Raw genomic sequence first — 19,382 nt, forward strand, 5'->3', positions numbered from 1 at the left:
GAACCTCTCAGCCCGAGTATGGAAATAAAGAGAAAGTCACATCCTTAAGTGCCTATTACACTGATTTATATGTCTATTTCTTTAGAAATTTTAATGTCTGGTAGAAAATACCAAATCTGAGCCATGAGTATATACTCTAGGTTATTATTAGCTCGTAATGTAAAATGGGACCCTCAAGAGAGAAACTGTGACTTGATACATATTTATATTTAAATACATACAAACATATTATACACATATGCATTAATACATGTTTATTCACAAGCAAGTAGGATCTTATTAAACTTATGCATGACAACTTAAAAAAAGTAATATTCTTCTACTAATAGGAACAGTATTAGTTAAGGAATTGTGAGCTGTTATAATAGATAAACCTCTGAATCTCAGTGGTTTAATAACACAATGCTTATTTCTCAATAACTGGAAGAGCAAAGTGAGTGTTTACATTTGGTTTCCTTTCAAGTGGTGGATCAGAGATCCAGCTTCCTTCCACTTGTGCCTTACCCAGTTCCACAGTGGTCTACAAGGTCACTGTGGCCACACACTGAGCCAGCAGCAGTGCAGAAACAGAGACTCATGTGCCAACAGGTTTTCATGGCTCCGGTCTGGAAGGGGTATGCAGTGCTTCCCTCCACATTTCACATGACCACACTGAACTGCAAGGGAGCCTGGGAAATACAGGCCACCTGTGTGGTCAGCAAGACGAACCTTTTGGTTTGAGTTGGCTAGCAGTCTTAAAGATACTCTCCCTTTTCAGCCTTCATAAAAATCTCCTAAATACATGCACAAACACACACACACACACACATACTGAAGTAAAGTCTAGTCTTTTGCAGTTTTAATTAAAGCTTTAAAAATTATATACACATAATTAAGTGCTTGCAAATAATGGCAGGTATCAGGCCATACCCAAATGCTTCCATCTACCTCCTCGGCAGAGTCCATTCAATGACAGCCAAATCCAGATTCTGTGTATTCTGTAGGTTTTGGTGAGACCTGTTTAAGAAAAAGAATACAAAATTAGCTGTTAAAATAACTATTTATTTAGAATGAGCAAAAATTTATAAGTATATACATGCATATGTATATACATATATCTATGTTATGTGTGTGGTATTTACATGTGGCTTATGCATTATAATACCACATGCATTATAAAAATCCAGAAAAATAATATTTCAAAATAATTAACTTTTAATAACTCTCTGCAATATTTCCCCCTTATCTTTTGTCTGTTATTCCTGACAGCAACTTCCCAACATTTTCCCATAAACAATAGAAAGAAAATTCAGTCTTTCATCCAGTGTAGTTTATAAAAATATTTTTCCTTATTAGTGATAGTTTAGAAAAATTTTGTTTATGACTTAAAAGTAATATAATCAGGTAAGTGTGTAAAATTATTAACAAATTTGGAAAAACTTCTCTCAAGTTTCTTATAGAAGTGTTAAGGTTTTATGGCATTGCAGATGTTTTGTACAGTCAGTAATCTTTAATATTCCGGGAACTGACAGCACTGTTTGACTGCGTTGCTGGGACTCCTTAATATGCTTTGCATTGCCTCGCCCAGGGTCTCATAAAAGCCATGTGCAAGTGAGGGTCCCTGAAGCTTGAGCTTCTTCAGTTTCATAGTAGCTGTTACAGATCCTATATGCACCAGATCCAGATCTACAGTCAAGATCTGGAGAAACCCAGCTACTTGCCAAAATATTATCCTAAACTTAACCCTTTTCCTGCCTGTCTGAGTCTCTAGGTACTGCCTGCTCCTGGATCCCTTATCACTATGTTTTTCTCAGCTGTGAGGCTAGAGACCCTTGTGAACTTGACACTGGGTGCTGTAGAAGCCATCCCTGTTTTGGGAATATATTGTTCTGCCTCAACATCTGCAACAGGCCTGCCCCCATCCCCATCGCAGGCTGATCAACGCTTGTGGCAGGTCTACTTGCAGGCCCTCTATGTTCCCGATGTGCCCATCCTGACAGAGCTAGTTGGCAGAGGCCCTGTCCAGCCCAATAGCCATATACAACGTCAGGAGAAAGTGGGGGTGCCTTAGGGGAAAAATACCTGCCTATTTACCTGTTAAGTTCAAATGCAGGTTAGCCAGAAAAGACTACTTGGATGGGGAGAGTTTCAAGGCCTTTGCGAATGACAATGAAAATATCAAGTGACTTGGAAAAGACACATGATTGGCTTGAGTCCAAGTTGCATGGAAAAGACTCATAGGGTAGAGAAAGTCATTTGGGAGCAAGTAAAGGAGAATGAAAAAATGGGGAAATAGATGAGAATATGCATGTAGAAAACAATTAAAATTATTGTAGATGAGGAAAGAAAGTAAATGGAAAAATTTGAAGGATAATGGATAAAATAAGGTCTGCATAGAGGGAATTGGAGAAAAGAATAATATTTGAAGACTAGTTGGGCCAAATGAATGCACGGATTTAAAAACCAGACAACAGCATCTAGTGCTGTGTCTGACCCACCATTTATTTTAAGGCAGATGTTTTCAAATTGTCAAAACAACCAATATGATAATGCAATTACCAAGCATGAAAAAGAACTGTCTGTGATTCAAAGATCTCAGAAGCTAATTAAAAATTCCAAGGGTATAAGTGAAAACACCATTATCTTATGAAACCAATAACAAGAAAATCTGATTTTTTTCAAAAATAATTTGATGCATACTGAAGTAAAGTCTAGCCTTTTGCAAATATGATATGCACAAGTTAGTGATTTGGCAATTTTTTTTTTACTCCTCTGACATTTTTGAAAGATGTAAAATGCCATATTTTCTTAGAGTGGATCTTGATTAAAGAATTTAATTTCGAAGAACTAATTATTGTTGATTTTAAGACACTGGAGATGAATCTCTACTTCCAGGGTCATTTAACGTTTTTTATGAAGCACATATAAAAAAATCAATGCCTACTTCATGGAGTATTGAAAGCACAGTCTTTAGCTTATGTCACCCTTTGCCTATGGAAGACCATTTTAGCATCACATTTAGATATAGAACAAACTTAGAAACAAATTGATCTTTAAAACAATTCATAGAAGCAAACAAATTCTACTTTATAAATCATTCATAGATAGGTCTTTCTCTGAGCACAAAAATAGAGGCTTAGTATAGTCTCTTTTCCAATACAAGAGTCTATCTACTGGCTTTTGTGCCTTATGCATTTTACAGAGAGAATTGGACAGGTACTGTTCTCTGTACCATTTCTCAGGTGCTGATGATAGAGGAAATAGCCTCTGATACTTTTTAAATTTTGGCTCCTTTATCCCATCAGTGGAAGATTATTGAGCAAAGGAGTGAAAGACTCTAGAATCTTCTGACCTATTATTTTTCTCTTCCTTTTAACATTTTCTATGAATGTCTAACATAGGTATCCCTAGTTAGAGGGCTGGAAAGCTTTGTGAGAAAGAAAACTTAAATAACAAAGGAAGGGAAATGAGCAATTTGTAAAGATTTTTGACAGATAAAAAAAAATGGTATATTAGTATTAAATCAGATACTCAGTAGAGACGGGTCCTTATTTGTCAAATACCGAAGAGCTAAACTTTGAGGTAGGGATGAGAGATGCTTGTGCTGATCCAAATCAAAACATCATAGCAAAAGACAGCATGTCACCTTTACCTGCAGAACTGTACGTTCTCTGAAATTGTCTGTGTTCCACAGAATTGGTGTTTTGGGTCCACTGTGATTTCCAGTAGTTAATATCCTCTATTCATACTCTTGTCTGATGGTTCCAGAGAGCTGGTACTTGCCCCTTGATCTTTGACCAACTTTAGCAATGCATTGCACCCACACCACAGCCTGGAATTCGGAGGGACTTTTCATTTAGATGGTCTGTTTCTGTACTCCCAGGTCTCACACCTACTTCCACTAGGAATTCATTTTTATTGGTGGCTTAAATGTAGATTTGATTACTACAATATTGGTGCCAGGTGATCCCAGCCACATATGAGTTTGATATTGAGATAGCAAACTCCTTGTGCATTTATATTGGTGTGGATTGATAATTTTTCAGGACATTGTTTTATAGTTTTTGAAAGTGAAATAGCTTTTTGTGCTGGGTGGGGCATCTGGTAGAGGTGACAATAGAAGGATTGGCATGGTGTCTGTCCAAGATGGTTAGAGCTAAGAGTTGTCAAATATCACAGAATCGGCATGTGAAGGGGGCTTCATTTACTAGACTACATTAAGGAGAAAGCTCAGTTTTATTTTTAGACATTAACCAGCCTGGTTGAATGTACATAACAACTTCTTCCTGTACTCGGTGGTGCTCGTCACATGCCCCTGCTGAGACCTGACCCCTGCAGCGGGCAGGGATTTGGTTTACTCCTTCACTTGTTCTCCATCTCATCCCTTCTTGCCCTGCATCCTCTTCAATCCTGCTGATGTTTATGGTGGGACCCTTTCGAGATGACTCCAGTCTAGCTACCTTTTGGCATGTCCACCTGGCCCTAGAAAAAAACATAATCCTTCCTCAACAAATAGCATAAGTGTAGGTTGCTCCCTCTGCTCCCCTGTCTTGGCACTGACATGAGGGGTAGCTCTACCCTCTTCCTGCCTTCAGAATCCTCTAGGTAAAACTTGGCCCCTTTCTTAACCTCTCGTAGCTTGCAAACACCTGCGGGCAGATGTCTGGCCCTCCTGTTGAATCTTCTTATGGTGTCCCACTCTGGTCTTACTGGGACATCAGGGTCCAGATCCTTCATCTGAGTAACCATCCATCTGGGGAGAAAGATACCACTTTTTTCCTTGGGCTCTTTGTGCACTCTGGTTCTCAGGAAGCCATCTCACTTGGGTTGAGTGGGGGGCACTGTAGTCCCTCTCAGTCTGCCTGGCAGGTCTGTATCTTTTAATTCTTCATAATTTTAATTTCTCTCTATAGGTAGTTAATAGAGTATTGGAAAGATCTGTTTCTACTCTTTACTTGTAAGTCACCCATTTAATATCCTGTTGCACTTTTTTGGGGGGTGCCAAAGATGTTAGAAAGAGGAACAGAATTGTCTGCCCTGAGCTCAGGTGGGGGTGCCCTGTGTGGAGTTCCAGAAACCACTGGGAAAACTGTGTAACGTGTAGCAGTATTGCCCTGCTAGGGCTGCAATAGCAAGACATCACAGTCTGTGTGGTTTCAACAACAGAAATTTATTTCCTCACAGTTCGGGAGGCTAAGTCTAATAGCCAGGTGTTGGCAGGGATGATTTCCCATGAGGCCTTTCTCCCTGGTCACTAGAGAGCTGCCATCTTGCTATATCCTCATATAATCTTTCCTCTGTGCAAGTGCCTCCCTGGTATTTTGTGTGTGTTCAAATTTCTTCTTCTTATAAGGGTAATTCCAGTCAGAGTGGATTAGGGGCCACCTTAAAGGCCTCATTCTAACTTAATCATCTTCCTAAAGATTTTATCTCCAATTACAGCCACATTCTGAGGTACTGGGGCTTAGGGTTTCCATATAGGAATTTTGACTGGACACAGTTTATTCCATAACAAGAGGAGAAGGCCGAAGCCAGGGTTAGTTAGCCTCTCCTGGAAGAGGCCCGCTCTCTCCAACATCTATTCACACTTGGACATGGGTACATAAAACCCCCAGCAGGTGGGGTATTGGAGTGCCACAGTGTGGGCACAAGTGAATAAGCTAAAGAAATTCAGGCACTGGTCCTAATTCAGCCATCAGAGTTTCCAGTCTGGTGAGATTCAGAGACATTCAGGGTATGTACTAATTCAGTTTTTCAAAGAGCATATCAGTCCTTCTCAAAGTTACAAAGTTGTTCTGTACAACATGGAATAACACTAACATTTTTTATCTTTAAACTATGTAACAAGAAATTCAGAAATCACCTAGCCATAACTCTATGTGTCAGATAAGAAACAATTAACTACTTCTGTCTACCCTAGTCAATCAAGCAGAGAATTGAGCAATTTCTTGCGTGTGCTTGCTTAAATTATGTAAATGATTATCTTAATAGACTGCTTTGCTTTGCTTTTGTAGATTCAATGCTGTCTGACTTAAATGACATATTTATTTAAGTCCATCACATTTTGATGAGGCTATTTTGACACAACAATATTGACATAGCTCTTTTGCTGTCAGGATATTTCAGCCACATTTAGAAAAAGGAAAATAAAGTGTGTGTGTGGGAGCCCTATTAAACTTATAGCTTTAAACGTTGTTATATGTTGGGACCAAGGATGTGGCTTAGTGGTAGAACCCTTGTCTAGCATGTGTGAGACCCTGAGTTCCATCCCCAGTACTGAAAAAAAATTGTGATATGTAGAGTAGACATCCCCACACTTAGTCTCACCTCACAATTTTTCTCCTTTAAAGATAGTAAATGACTTGTTAAACATTTCTGAATATTAAAACTTTGGAGGGATGAAACAAATGAAGATCTGTGAAAACAAAATCCTAAAGGAATTCAATTTTAATGCTTATTCTTTTAACACCCTGCTTAGTGCAATTCTGGGGGACTCCTATGGCTGATTTTGTGGAATATTGCTGGATGATATGATTCCCTTGTCCTGTCACTCTTGAGCCTATATAAAAAATATCAGAAGATACAGCATAATGTACGTGACCAACATTAAATGTGCAACTGGATCAGACACAAAGTATAACCCATTTATCTCTTTCAAATGGAACACCAGCCTCCTGGTTTCTCTTTAGTTGCAGACTCCCCTGTCTATTTCTCTCTAAAACCTGTTGATGCCTCGTTTGATGCCCCCTAGTCTCCAGATGTGCCTTGTGACTCTACAACAATGTCACCTACAAATGGTTTGCCATTGTGCTCATTATTATTATTATTTAAAAAATTCTTTCCCCAAATCAGTGGGAAATGGACTTACTCTGCTTTTTGGCGTCTCCCTCCTCCCACTTTCTGTAGGCTAGGGAGAGGGTGTCCATTTCCACTGAATTTCTTAGAATTAGTGCCTCTAATGCCTCTCTGAAAACTTAAGTCCTCCGAAGACAGTAGTCTATTTTATTAATTTCGTATTGTTTTCCGGTGAAGTTAATTTACATGCTTGTAGTATAAAATACATACTTAATCAGAAGGTAAAATAAAGATACGTTAACAAATGTTAATGTTAGATGAACAACTCTCACCAATGCTTCTTTCCATTTATTTTTTGGGGACCAGTGTATGATCCCTCAGAACATAATTGGACATGTGCCCCCAATTGCCTTCCCTACCTAACTGTCTTTGTACCTCGTAAGGCTGTATCCATGTGGATTGCTTTGGCTCCTTCTCTTAGTGGTCCAGCACTCGCCTGCACAGGGTGGTTCTGCCTGATAATAACTCCAATTTAATCACTAAAATCAAAGGCACAGCTGTTTGCTAAAGATTCATCTCTATAACATTTGAGTAATTGGAATGAAATATTCTTTGTTAATGAAGGCTAGATTGTGTGTGGTCCTTTTATTTGTAATTGACACAAAATTGTACATATTTATGAGGTATGCTGTGATAATTTGATATATTTATACAATATGTAATCATCAAATCAGGGTAATTAGCATTTCCATCTCCTTGAACATTATAATTTCCTTAAACATTATCATTTCTTTATGTGTGGTCTTTGATTGCTCAAGTTTCTTGAGTCAGGCACATGTAATCTCAGGCACAGGTAATCTCAGAAACTCTGGAAGCTGAGGCGGGAGGATTGCAAATTTGAGGACAGCCTTTGCAACTTAGCAAGAACCTGTCTCAAAATAAAAAAATAGAAAAGACTGGGGATGTTAGCACAGTGGTAGAGCACCCTTGGATTCAGTTCCCAGTATTGAAAAAAAAAAGGGGGGGTTTCCTTGATTTTTTTAAAATAGAAAAATGGAAAGAAGTCTCCTTTCCTTTTTGACAAGCAAGCTCTTTCCTTACATTCTTCGTTCAACACAGATTACTAAATTATTTTTATTTTTATTTCCTCAGCACTTTTCTTATAATTATTGAATAAATTTAGCTATCACCTGAGCTTTTTTTGAGATATTTTCATTTATATACCTCCTCATTATCTGTTGCTTTATAATACCCTCAGCATTTGCTAAATATACTTTCATAGTCATATATTGTCATATATTCTAATTTCTTTCCTTTAGTAGTTCTGATATTTTCTAATTAATTTTACATTTAGATGGTCTACATGTTAAATAATCTACTTTCCCCCTTTTTGTTATTTAAATTTCCACTGTAATATGAACAAATTTAAATACATTGAAAATAACGATTTTCATCTTAAATGATTCATATGACCATAATAGTCAAGTGTTAAAGGGTTTTTTAGAAGTTACTCTACATTCTCTTCTTAGTTTTGAATCAAATCCTAAAAATTATTTTTATTTTTGGTGCTGGGGATTGAACCCAGGTATGATTTACCACTGAGCCACATTCCCAGCCCTTCTTATTTTTTATTTTCAGAAAGGGTCTCACTAAGTTGCTGAGGGCCTCACTAAATTGCTGAAGCTGGTCTCAAGTTTACAATCTTCCTGCCGCAGCCGCCCCGATGGTTGGAATTACAGGCATGCCCCACGCCCAGTTAAAAGTTTTTGTAGGTTAACGTTTCTTAATTTATCAAGTGAGCAAATAAGTTTACACATTTTCATTTTCATATGGCCTCTAGGAGTTGGTAGGAAATAATAGGGCCCCCCAAATAGGTGCAAGCTTATCAATTAGTAAAATTAGGCCATGTGAAATAAAATGAAGCGGGGGACCCTCCTCTTCATCAGAAGCCTTTGGGTCTGGACGGACCTATCTAAAAAGGGTGGTGGACTGACAAGACACCTGTACTTCTTCCAGATCTGAGGCAGTGTAGGAAGCTAGAATTCTAGAATTCGGCTGATGAGGAGGAGAGCGCTGAAAAGTGAGCTATTTAGGAAATATGGGAAGAGGAGCTTGGAGCTAGAGTTTCCGGGGAGGGGGGGAGGAGAAAGAAAGTCAAACAAGTACCAATGGAACAGAAGGAAAAAGCAAGGTGGGAAAAGAAGGGAATGGGAGCACAGCACAGGTAGAGTGGGGTCTCCTATTGGATGGCGTGGCTTACCTCATCAGGTCCTGCAAGGGAAGAGGAGGTGTGGAAGATCTTAAAGAGAAATATTGCAATTCAATGTTATCTAGTGACAAACATGGCACTATTTAAACTGTTTTCTGCTGTTTTTTTTTTCACATTTACAGTAACTGAAATCTACAAAACACCCATTCACATGTTATTCCATACTATAGCTTTTTTTCTAATCTCATCGCTCTATTCCCATAAAGTCACAAAACTACAGACAAATATTAGTTTCTCACAGAAACATACCTTGAGAGCACTTTTATTTACTGCAGAGTGTGCATCACAAATTGACTAAGAAAAGTAATTCAAGTCTTGGCATGTCAAGGTGGTGCACAACTAATCCCAGTGGCTGGGGAGGCTGAGGCAGGAGGATTGCAAGTTCAAAGCCAGCCTTAGCAACTCAGCAAGGCCCTAAGAAACTTAGTGGGACCCTGTCTCAAAATAAAAAAATAAAAATAAAAAGGGCTGGGGATGTGGTTTAGAGGTAAAGTGTTTCTTGAAGAAGAAAGGAGGAGAAGGAAGAGGAGGCGGGGGAGGAAGAGGTGAACAAAACAATATTGGAAAAAACTTTTATTACTAATTTCAGACGTGTCTTTCAAAATTAGGGCTCATCATTTAATTATGTCTCACATCCTAAATGAAGTATTCAATTATTCCTGTTCAAAGATACTGCTCTATCAACTCCTAAGCATTTATTGCTTCTATGCATTCACATTTTCTTATAATATTTTTTCTTTCACTTTTTAAAAAAATCGTGGTCAAATACACAATAAATATAACGTAAAATTACCATCTTAACCTTTTTTTAAGTGTACAGTTTAGTGGTGATGAGTTCATTCATATTATTGTGCAACCATCATCACCGTCCACCTCCATAAATCTTTTCATCTTGCAAAACTGAAATGCTATATACTCATAACTTTCCACTCCCCATACTTTTTACAAGGTACAAATCATTTCCTTTTAGTCTTTTCACTCCAAGGACATTGTAAGTCCCCTGTAGGGAGATCCCGTGTATTAGTTTTCTAACATACACACAAGATATTTTCTAAGTGCTTTGCACATTTTAATTTATGTAATTATTCTCTTCGTATATGCTTTGCACGTGAGAGACATAAAATTTTTGTGGAATGAATTTCGGTATCTCTTAAAACATTTTCCAGGAACTCTGGTTGTAATTCTGGTTGGAAAATTAATCTTCGGGCATAATCTGACATTAAGTCGCAAGTTTAAAGAGATTATTTTAGCCACATTTAAGCCAGGGTGTTAGTAAGGGAAGCTATGAGGGAAGCCATTCCTTAATGATAAAAACTTAGGAAGTGACTCAACGCAGTTAAACTCTTTCTCTGCGCACCCGCAGTCAACTCCCTGGCAGGGTATCTGGAACTTGGTACCCCAGTGCAGCGGGCGGAGCAGGGCCCGGCTGGGCTGGGCGGGGCGGAGACGGCCGGGGGCGGAGCCTGATGAGGGGCGGGGCCTGCGGAGGGCGGGGCCTCGGCCGGGGCGGGGCGCGCGACAGCACCGGGCGGCGATGGCGGCGGACGGGGACTGGCAGGATTTCTATGAGTTCCAGGAGCCGGCCCGGAGCCTCCTGGACCAGGAGAACTGTAACGCGAGCCCCGAGGCCGGGGCAGGGGCGGGCGCGGGCGGCGACGGCTTCCCGGCGCTGGCCTGCAGCTTGGAGGAGAAGCTGAGCCTGTGTTTCCGCCCCTCGGGTCCCGGCGCCGAGCCCCCGCGGGCGGCCGTGCGGCCCATCACCGAGCGCAGCCTCCTGCAGGGGGACGAGTGAGTGCGGGCGCGGGCCGGTAGCGGGCGGGAGCCTCCCCTGCCACTTGCCCTGCCCCGGGCCCTCGGCCCGCAGCCCGGCGGGACTCCGGCCGCAGGCTCCTCCCCGCGCCCTCCTTCCGCCTCCACGGACGCGGCGGCCCGCCCCGCTCCCGCCTCCTGCGGGGGGGCGTTGCTCCGCTCCCGGGGCGATTTAAATCCCTGCTCCCCCTCGGTCACTGCCCCTCCGTCCTCCTTCCTCAAGACCGAGCCCTTCTTTGGTCTCAGAGGGAATCTCCTGTAGCTTGTAGTTGGAGACCGTACCTCCTGGGGCAGGTGTGAGCCTTTCATTCATTCAGTTCGCATTTATTAAGCGCCAGCTAAGTGCCTGACGCTGCTGAGCACTGGGAGCACCAAAATGAGTGGACATTGTCCTTCTCAAGTAGGGCACAACGTAGGATGGGACATAGATTTGTAAATGTATTTGTACCGTGTGTGTGATAAGTGTTCTGATAGATAACTTGTACCAAATATGGGAGATTTAAAAGACTGTGCCTGGGGGAAAGTCTTAATAGAGAAAGCAACCTGCAAATTGAGTCCTAATGGATGAGTGGGAGTTTGCCTGGCACGTGAAGAAGGGTCTAGCATTTTAGATCAAAGATTCAGCATGCGCAGAGGTACCAACGTGAGCAGCATTTATGCCCCCGGAATCTGTTGGACCCACCTGAGATCGCTGGTGGAGTGCAAGCTGCCACAGAAGCAGAAAAGAGGGCTCGGGTTATTAATAGCAAGGATCTCAGTGTGGTGGGGAGACCAATGCATAAACAATAATTACAGAATCTCCCGAAGTGATTAATTTCAAGGATAGGAAATTCACAGGGATTTATGAGAGCTGGGGGAAGGAAGGGGTAGAGGTCCTTAACCACCCCATCCCCACTTATAATTTGGTTAGATAAAGGTTGTAATTATGTATCACCTTTTAACCCCAAAAGATTGTAAAAGGAATGGCGAGAGTGAGGGAGCCTAAGCGTATTGTATTTATAGGGGAAAATAGCCCAGGAGAGGTTGAAAGTAAAATGAATGAGGACATGGATAGGATGGGTTTCCAGAGATTTCGTGGGATGGAGATACTATAGGTTAGGGGGTAGGATTTCTTGTAGAGATGCAAGGATTCATAGGCAGAGAAAGAGTCTTCACCTGGTAGTCTCCTTTCCTCTGTGAATCACATTTATCAGGAAAAATATAGGAAGATTGAAAAGAGGGAGTTGGGTTGGTGTGGTGGAATCTATAAGCATTACTGAGCAGCTATGTAGACCATCTCTTTTTACTGGTTCCCTTGTATAGTGTCCTGCCCAGCTATACAGGAAGGGAAAGTTTATGACTGGATTTATATACACAGGTAAGCATGCAGGTAGTAGAAGACATTTTTGAAAGTCATTTCTCAAAGAGAAGATAGTTGCATTTATATGTAGATTTATGTGCTCTGAATCACTAAGACTAGGAAACATTATGGGTTTTAAAATTACATTCATAAGAGTAACTTACTTAAAATAGGTGAGTGACTTATACGAAGATAATTATGGGTCCCTGTTTTTGTTTCACCTGGACCTTCCTGAAATTATTTTTTTTTTTTTTTTTTTTTTTTTTTTTGGCTTTTGCTTTAGACAGGTTGTAACATTTAAAACTATTTTGTTATTCTTGATAATGGTTTGTAGTAGGTGATATGTTGGTAGTAATGCATGTTTCTTAATTTGGGAATGCATAAGAAATCTCTCTCAGGAACGTGGCTGGTCACCATTGTCACTGTCCCTCTCTGTTGTATGAATTTGCTCACCATTCTTTGGCAGAGTTCTTTCCTGTTCCTTTCATTAGTAAGAGTTGAAAATTCTTTTACTCAGATATGGCCTTGCCTTAGGGCCATTTATTTAACTTTTTGGAGCCTTGGTTTTTGTTTGGTAGGTATGGATTGTACTCCCAGGGTTTTACTTTAGAAGGGTATTGTGCAGATTTCACTGTTGGCAGGACTTTGACCTCCTTCAAAAGGAGCTATCTTGCAATTTGTTTATGACTGGTGGTAATATCTTATGATAAGGATGAAGGAAGTTCATGTCTTGAGTAGAGAATTCTAGAAATCCATCACTAAAGCTGGCCCTATGCCCTTTTCAACTACAGTTGTTCTGACATCTTTGGAGGTAGAGAACTCTGCATTGCCCTTCACTTTCTTGGAAGAGTCACTTGGAAGAGTTACCCACAGTCACTCCTAGGTGACATATTCCACTCCACTTGTTCTTTTCTTATATCCTTTTTTTTTAAGAAGGAGACAACAAATAAAATACCCCTGGCCCCATGTCAAATTCTGGACTATCATCCCCTACTAATGTCTTGCTCTACTCCCTGACCAGGGTTAGGTATATAGTTAGGTATGGAGTATTTGAAAGTCTTACCCAGAAAAGCATGAAACCCATTAAGTAGCAGTCCAGAGGCATTGCCTGATTCTGGCTGATTCACATTAGAGGAGTTGGATCCCAACAGAGAGAATTAGAAACAAACCATACATTTGGGAGATGTACTGGATAAACCACCCAGTTTTCTAGAGCATTTTGGGTTCACATTTTCATTGAGGCTAATGTGCATCTTGAAACCAAATGTTATTTGGGATGTTATGCTTAAAGTAGCACTGTCCTATCACCTTCTGCTTTTTAGCACCAAACCCCTGTTCATTATATCAAGTATATTGCTTCTTCGTTTTTAAACTTGTATTCTTATGTTTATGCCCCTACTAAGACTGTTTTTGTACCCTAGTTGCACACACATTTGGAAAAAAGGAGTGCATGAATATTTAATGACCTACAATTAGATAACCTGTTATTCATTTTAGTGGTTTTTTTTGTATGATATATTTATTTGTACATTCTTACAACCAGTAAGTAGCTCAAATGTATAGTATTTAACTTTTTTACCCTAACTGAATTTCATCTTGTTTGTATATCTGAACTCTTTTTTCATAAAATGTCATGTATACTACGTTAATTATTTCTTTGTTACTGAAACCTGAATTTCGGTCATGAAATTGGAGTTTGCTTTTCTGGTGGTGTTTGGAACTTTTCCCAATACGACTTATTTGAATTAATGCTTAGAGTAAAGGAACTGGAAAAAATGTCTGCTTCTTGTTCAAGCATCACTTTATAGTGTGACAGCTGTCACCCAGAGAGGTTAAGGGACAGGGCCAAAGACATTGTTTGGGCCAGAAAGGAGAAGAGAGTAGGTGTCCTGACTCCTAGTCAAATGCCCTTTGCATCTTGCCTCATCACTTGCAAAACGCTGTTTGCTTATAAGGAAGGATAACTGCATTGGATATAGGAACTCTCTTTTCCCTTTCATCAGTCTTAATCCTTAGCCCATTATATTAAAAATTAGATATTACATCCTGGTTTACTTTGAGACTGAATTCTTTCTTCAGAATTTAGGAAAATAAGATTTTGGTTAGACATAGATTATTCATTTTATGAAGTGGTCTCTGTGTTTGAAAGTTATAGGAAAAAAAAAAAGAATTGTAATGCACGGTCTACTTACTATCTGTGGCCTTGGAAACATTAATTATCCTCTCTGTGTTTCATTCTCATCTGCAGAATTGATATGATACTGGGTTCTACTTCTAAAGCTATTTTTGAGGATTAAATGAGTTAATTTGTATAAACTGCTTTGACCTGTGCCTGGTACATAGTAGGATGGGAAGTATTAGTGACTGTCTTAGAGTTTTTAATACCACTTCCCTTTCCCCCAGGACTTTTTGTCAGCCTTATAGCATTTTCACAGTAGTCTTATTTAGGAGACTTTACATAGTAGGTGTTTCTCTGAGAAACAGTATGTCTTTTTTTTTTTTTGTTGGTGTTTACTATTTGGTGTCCTCCTTTCATTGTAGTATTGAATATTTGTTGAACAAGACATATGTATAGGGTGTTCATGTTCACTGAATGTAGTTTTCTTCTTTTCAAGGATTTGGAATGCCCTGACAGATAATTATGGAAATGTGATGCCTGTGGACTGGAAGTCATCCCACACAAGGACCTTGCACTTGCTTACTCTGAACCTCTCAGAGAAAGGGGTAAGTTAGGACTTCTGCGTAACTGATGCCCAGAGCAAAACTAAACAGTTATTATTTCTGTTGAGCACAAATTTATTGCGTTACCTCTTTTTTTTTGTTTTTGTTTGGTGGCGTGGGGGTTGGGTTGGGCATGTGCTCTACTGCTGAGCTCCATTCCCGGCCTGAGTTGCTCCTTTGCAAGCTCACAGTATTTAGAGGGCCCCTCCTCTCTTGCTATCTTGGCTCCACGGGCCTTCGCTTTGCTAGCACTGTGCTCCGGTTTCTCTCTAGCACTCGCTCACTTTTGTGTGCTCACCTGAATTTCCATCACTGTGGAAAACAGCGAACACCAACAGTCACTGTTTTTTCGTGCTTATAGAACATAATTTTGATGTGCTCAGAGCACTCAGTGAGAATCCTAACCATCGATGTGATGTAAGTTTTTGGTGAATTTAATGACTTTCTGGACATGACATGTCATCAGGAGTCTCTGGACTCCTGTGAATAGTAGAAACCACTAAAAGACATTTCTTGGCTTAAATGTGTTCTTGGCTAATTTACCTGGCTCGAGGCACCAGCATGCATTCTGGTATTGTCAAGTGAAGGTGCCTTGAGTGTGAGCCCAAGTGGCAGGATGGCTGCGGGGATCAGAAAAGGAATGGAATTATTTGAAGTGAAAAATCTCAATGATGAATTTGTTTGAAGTTGATGAGGAATGTAACCACATTGTGTTTCATGGCCAGACTTTAATTTCCTCATTAGATTACAGTACAAGCTGGCGTCAGTTATTCTGGAATGCTCTGTATTTCATTAAGTGTAATTGTGTGATTATTGGGAGTATAATGCAGAGTGACTGTTAGTATTTTAAGGAGTATTGTTAATGTTTCATGGAAATGAGTTTCTTCAATATGTGACCCAGAACAACCTGCTGCTTTCATTTTCTTGTAAAATATGGAATTCTGACTCTATTTCCCATTATTCTAGTAGGTGTGGAGTCTTATTGTTTGTTCCATTCATTAGCCCCGTTAAGCTTTGCAGATTGACCTGATACATGTTTAATGAAAAGGAATAAAACAAAGTATGTCATGATCTACTCTGTTTATTCAGGTCCTAGCTGTCGTTTTGGGCTTCGTGCAAGTACCCCTCCTGCTCTGAAGGTTCCTGTTACTGTTTTTGCTTTTGCTGATCTCATGGAATTACATAATTTTAGAATTGGAAGGGACTTTAAAGGACACTTAATCCAGCCCCTCACTTGGGGGAATCCCCATCCACAGCATCTCTGACAGATGGTCATTCAGCCATGGCCTAAATCCTTGCACAGGAGGAAAACACACTCTTCTGTGTAGGAATCCATGACACTTGTGGGGCTGTGAACTTTTAAAGGACTTGTTATCTCTGCCTCAGAATTAGCCCCATTGTCTCACAGGTACTAGCCCCACAGCACTTTGTCTATGTCTCTGTGAAATCATTACTGTGTTCTCTTATTAATCTGTGTTTCTAGTCTGTGACTCAGATTGTGACTTCCTGAGAGGTATCTTTTTGTTTGTCTTTTTAGTAATTACCACTGTACTGCCACATGGTAAAAATAAAGATAACGTTTGTTGAGTGAGTGAATGAGTGAATAATGTGAATGAATGTATATACTCTTCAGAGATCATGATGGAAGGTTTTTAAAATATTTCATCTCTATTTAAAATAGTGCTGAATTTATGGTAGCTAGCTCATGAATGCTTTTTTGTTTGACATATTAGAAAAATAGCATAGAAGAGTTCCTTGTATAGTTTTGAAGAGAAGCACATTAGTAGCAAGAATAGGGCATTCTAATCCTATTTCATTGAGTGAAATGTAAATCCTAGATTGCACTGGGCAAGCTGCTCCCTTCTACTGCTGTTTGATTGTTGTTTCAACATTCAGAGTAATGTTACAGAGTAGTGATTAGTAAAGAAGTAGCATTTAATGGTAGTACTGATTATAAAAGCTTTACCTGGATTAACTCAGCAGATTAAAGTACACATGATCATCTGTCATCTGCCTATTAATCAATCATCTGTCTATTGTGACATGACTATTTTGGTGATGAACAGAATTGAAATTAGAACGCTGCTATTCAGGAAGGATTATAACATGCATGGAGTTAATAAAGAACAAGGGGGCGACAAGCACTATGTCAGAAGCCACATTGCATATAACTAAAAACATTTTTTAAACCTGGAAAACTTATTTTATTTCCTGTTGTCCAAATGGGTGCTTTATTCTTTCCATGACTGACCTATGTAAACTTTACCTTTTGGAAGCATTCTTTAGATTATCCTAGTTGTAAAACAGGGTGTACAGGAAATTTTTTTCCTGATAATGATAGAAGAATTTTTTTTTTATTAACATTAAGATGAGAAAAAAGATACTTTGCTAGTTTCAGTATTTTTATATTCTTTCACTGAAGGTTAAGATGTACAAATTTGATAGACTTTTCTACAGTTAGTCAACTGGGATATTTCAAATTCTTGCACAGGCACATTTTTTCCATTTGATGTATCTGCAGTTTTATACAGGGAAACAGTACCACCAGCTCTGAATCTAACTCCAGCATAGGAAGGAGTGACAGGAATGTTGGGCACAAAGATGGCATATTTATGCCTAATGGAAGAGTGACTAATGATCCCCATGATAGCCAGGGTTAGTTTTCAAAGCCTGCAAGGGATTCCAGCCCTTAGCATATGCCATCTCTGTGGGGAATGGGCTTGGCTCCCTCTCTGGAAAGATGATCTGGGATCATTATTTCTGTTTCATGGAAATTTATTATAATGGTTTACTGGTATTAATCCTATCTTTTGGACCCATTTATAAGCCAGAGGGGAAAATAAAACAAAACTATGGTGCTCAAGCTATAAGATAGAACAGTGGTGGGACAAGTGAATTTGAGCTGTGAGGATCCCTGACAATGATTATTAGGTCCTCTCCGTGTCATCCACACCCCCTTGTGATCACGTTGTGGCACCTTGAAATCTAACATCCCCTCGTGAAAAGCCTAGTCTCTTGACCTTTTCTCTTTCTTATTAAGTTAGTAAAGGGATAATGGTGATAGGACTCGGATGGAAAGGCAACCTGTCCTCACTGTCTTCTTGATTTCTAGCTACTAGACACAGCCTTTCAGCTGCTGCTTCTAGCAGATCACCTGCTCACTTTACTTGGTTTCATTTTTTAATTTTAGGCTTTGTCCATTGACCTTTTACCCAGACGAAGAAAATTTAGTGTCTTATCATCCTCCAGCTCCCTGGCCCTCACACAAACTTTCCCTTCCCTCATCTTCCCAGTATAATCTCATCAAAATCCTTAGTTAAATTGATCTTTACTCTGGAACTGTAGCTTAAGCAGTAGAGTGCTTCCCTAGCACATGCAAGGCCCTGGGTTTGTTTCCTAGCCCCAAGCAAACCAAACGGATCTTCATCCAAAATTTGTGTTACCTATGTAAATGTTCTCAGTTGACCCATTTTGGCATATATGATTAAATTACTTCTCATGCAATCTTTCTTTTTTTCTTCCAGTAATAATAATTTTGTTTTTTTGTGGTTTGTTTACTTTATAATTAGCTCACTAATTCAGCCATAAAACTCATTTTAGTGAATGGAATAAAGTAGCAATAAGTTTCTCTGTTCTTTTTCTTTTCTTGACGCCTTGTGCAGTAACAGCTCTACTCTGAACTAGTGCTCTCTGGCTTGACTTCACAGCCATCATTTTGGAATTTTTCACTCCTTCATCATCACAAGAACTCCCTCCCTTTACCTCTCTCTTGTATCGGATCCTGTGTCGTCCTCCTTTTCATTTTCTTGCTGGTATCTTTCCAAGAAAGGGTTCGCAAGAAGTAGATTGAGTACTCACATGTTGAAAAACGTCTTTATTCTTAGCTCCCACCTAATCATTAGGCTAGCTGGACATTAGATTCTAAAGTGGAATTTATTGGGACATGAAAATTATATGAACTGTTTTTTAGCTTCTGTTGTTGCTATTGTGAATCAAATGGTATCTTGATTCCTGACCTTTCTAATGTCTTTTTCTCTCTGGATGCTGTTAATCTGCCCCCAACCCACACCCCTGCCCACCATGGTGTTCTGAAATTTCACGGTGACTTGCTGTAGAACAAGGTCAGACCTTTCCTGGGCTGATGGTGCAGTGAGAAATAGAACGAGGTAGAATTTCATCATGGTGGTAGGTAGGCAGATCCTGGAGTGCTCAAGTAGCCTCGTCTCAGCCTGATGTTAGGACATCACATGCCAGTGGTTTCTTCCTTTGCTCTTCTAAACTGCAGGTTTCTGATATTCTGTAGTCTGTGGTCACCCTTAAACTTTGCGTGGTCCTGTATGAGGAACCAGGGAGGCAATGGGAACCATTAGCCACTCTACTGTATCGTGAATGTTAGGTACATTCTCTATACTAGTGAATAAAATAATGGTGATAAAATTTTATTATTTTCTTATATTAAATATATTATTG

At 39.7% G+C, this 19,382-nt stretch overlaps 1 protein-coding gene across 5 annotated transcripts in view; it reads left to right on the plus strand.

The window, feature by feature from the left end:
- Positions 1–19,382, plus strand: part of FEZ2 (fasciculation and elongation protein zeta 2) — a 132,844-nt gene that overhangs the window by 75,831 nt on the left and 37,631 nt on the right. For 4 of the 5 annotated variants that reach the window (XR_013758943.1, XM_079109603.1, XM_079109605.1 and 1 more), the window contains exons 1-2: positions 10,541–10,831; positions 14,807–14,915. Coding sequence is in view for 4 of the 5 variants with exons in the window: in XM_079109603.1 (XP_078965729.1) it covers positions 10,578–10,831; positions 14,807–14,915 (363 nt within the window). In the remaining variant the exon portion in view is untranslated. Of the gene's footprint in view, positions 1–10,540; positions 10,832–14,806; positions 14,916–19,382 lie in introns of those variants that run through there. The other variant, XM_079109606.1, reaches the window with a different exon arrangement.

Source organism: Sciurus vulgaris (genome assembly GCF_902686455.1).
Source record: "Sciurus vulgaris genome assembly, chromosome: 14".
Lineage (NCBI taxonomy): Eukaryota > Metazoa > Chordata > Mammalia > Rodentia > Sciuridae > Sciurus > Sciurus vulgaris.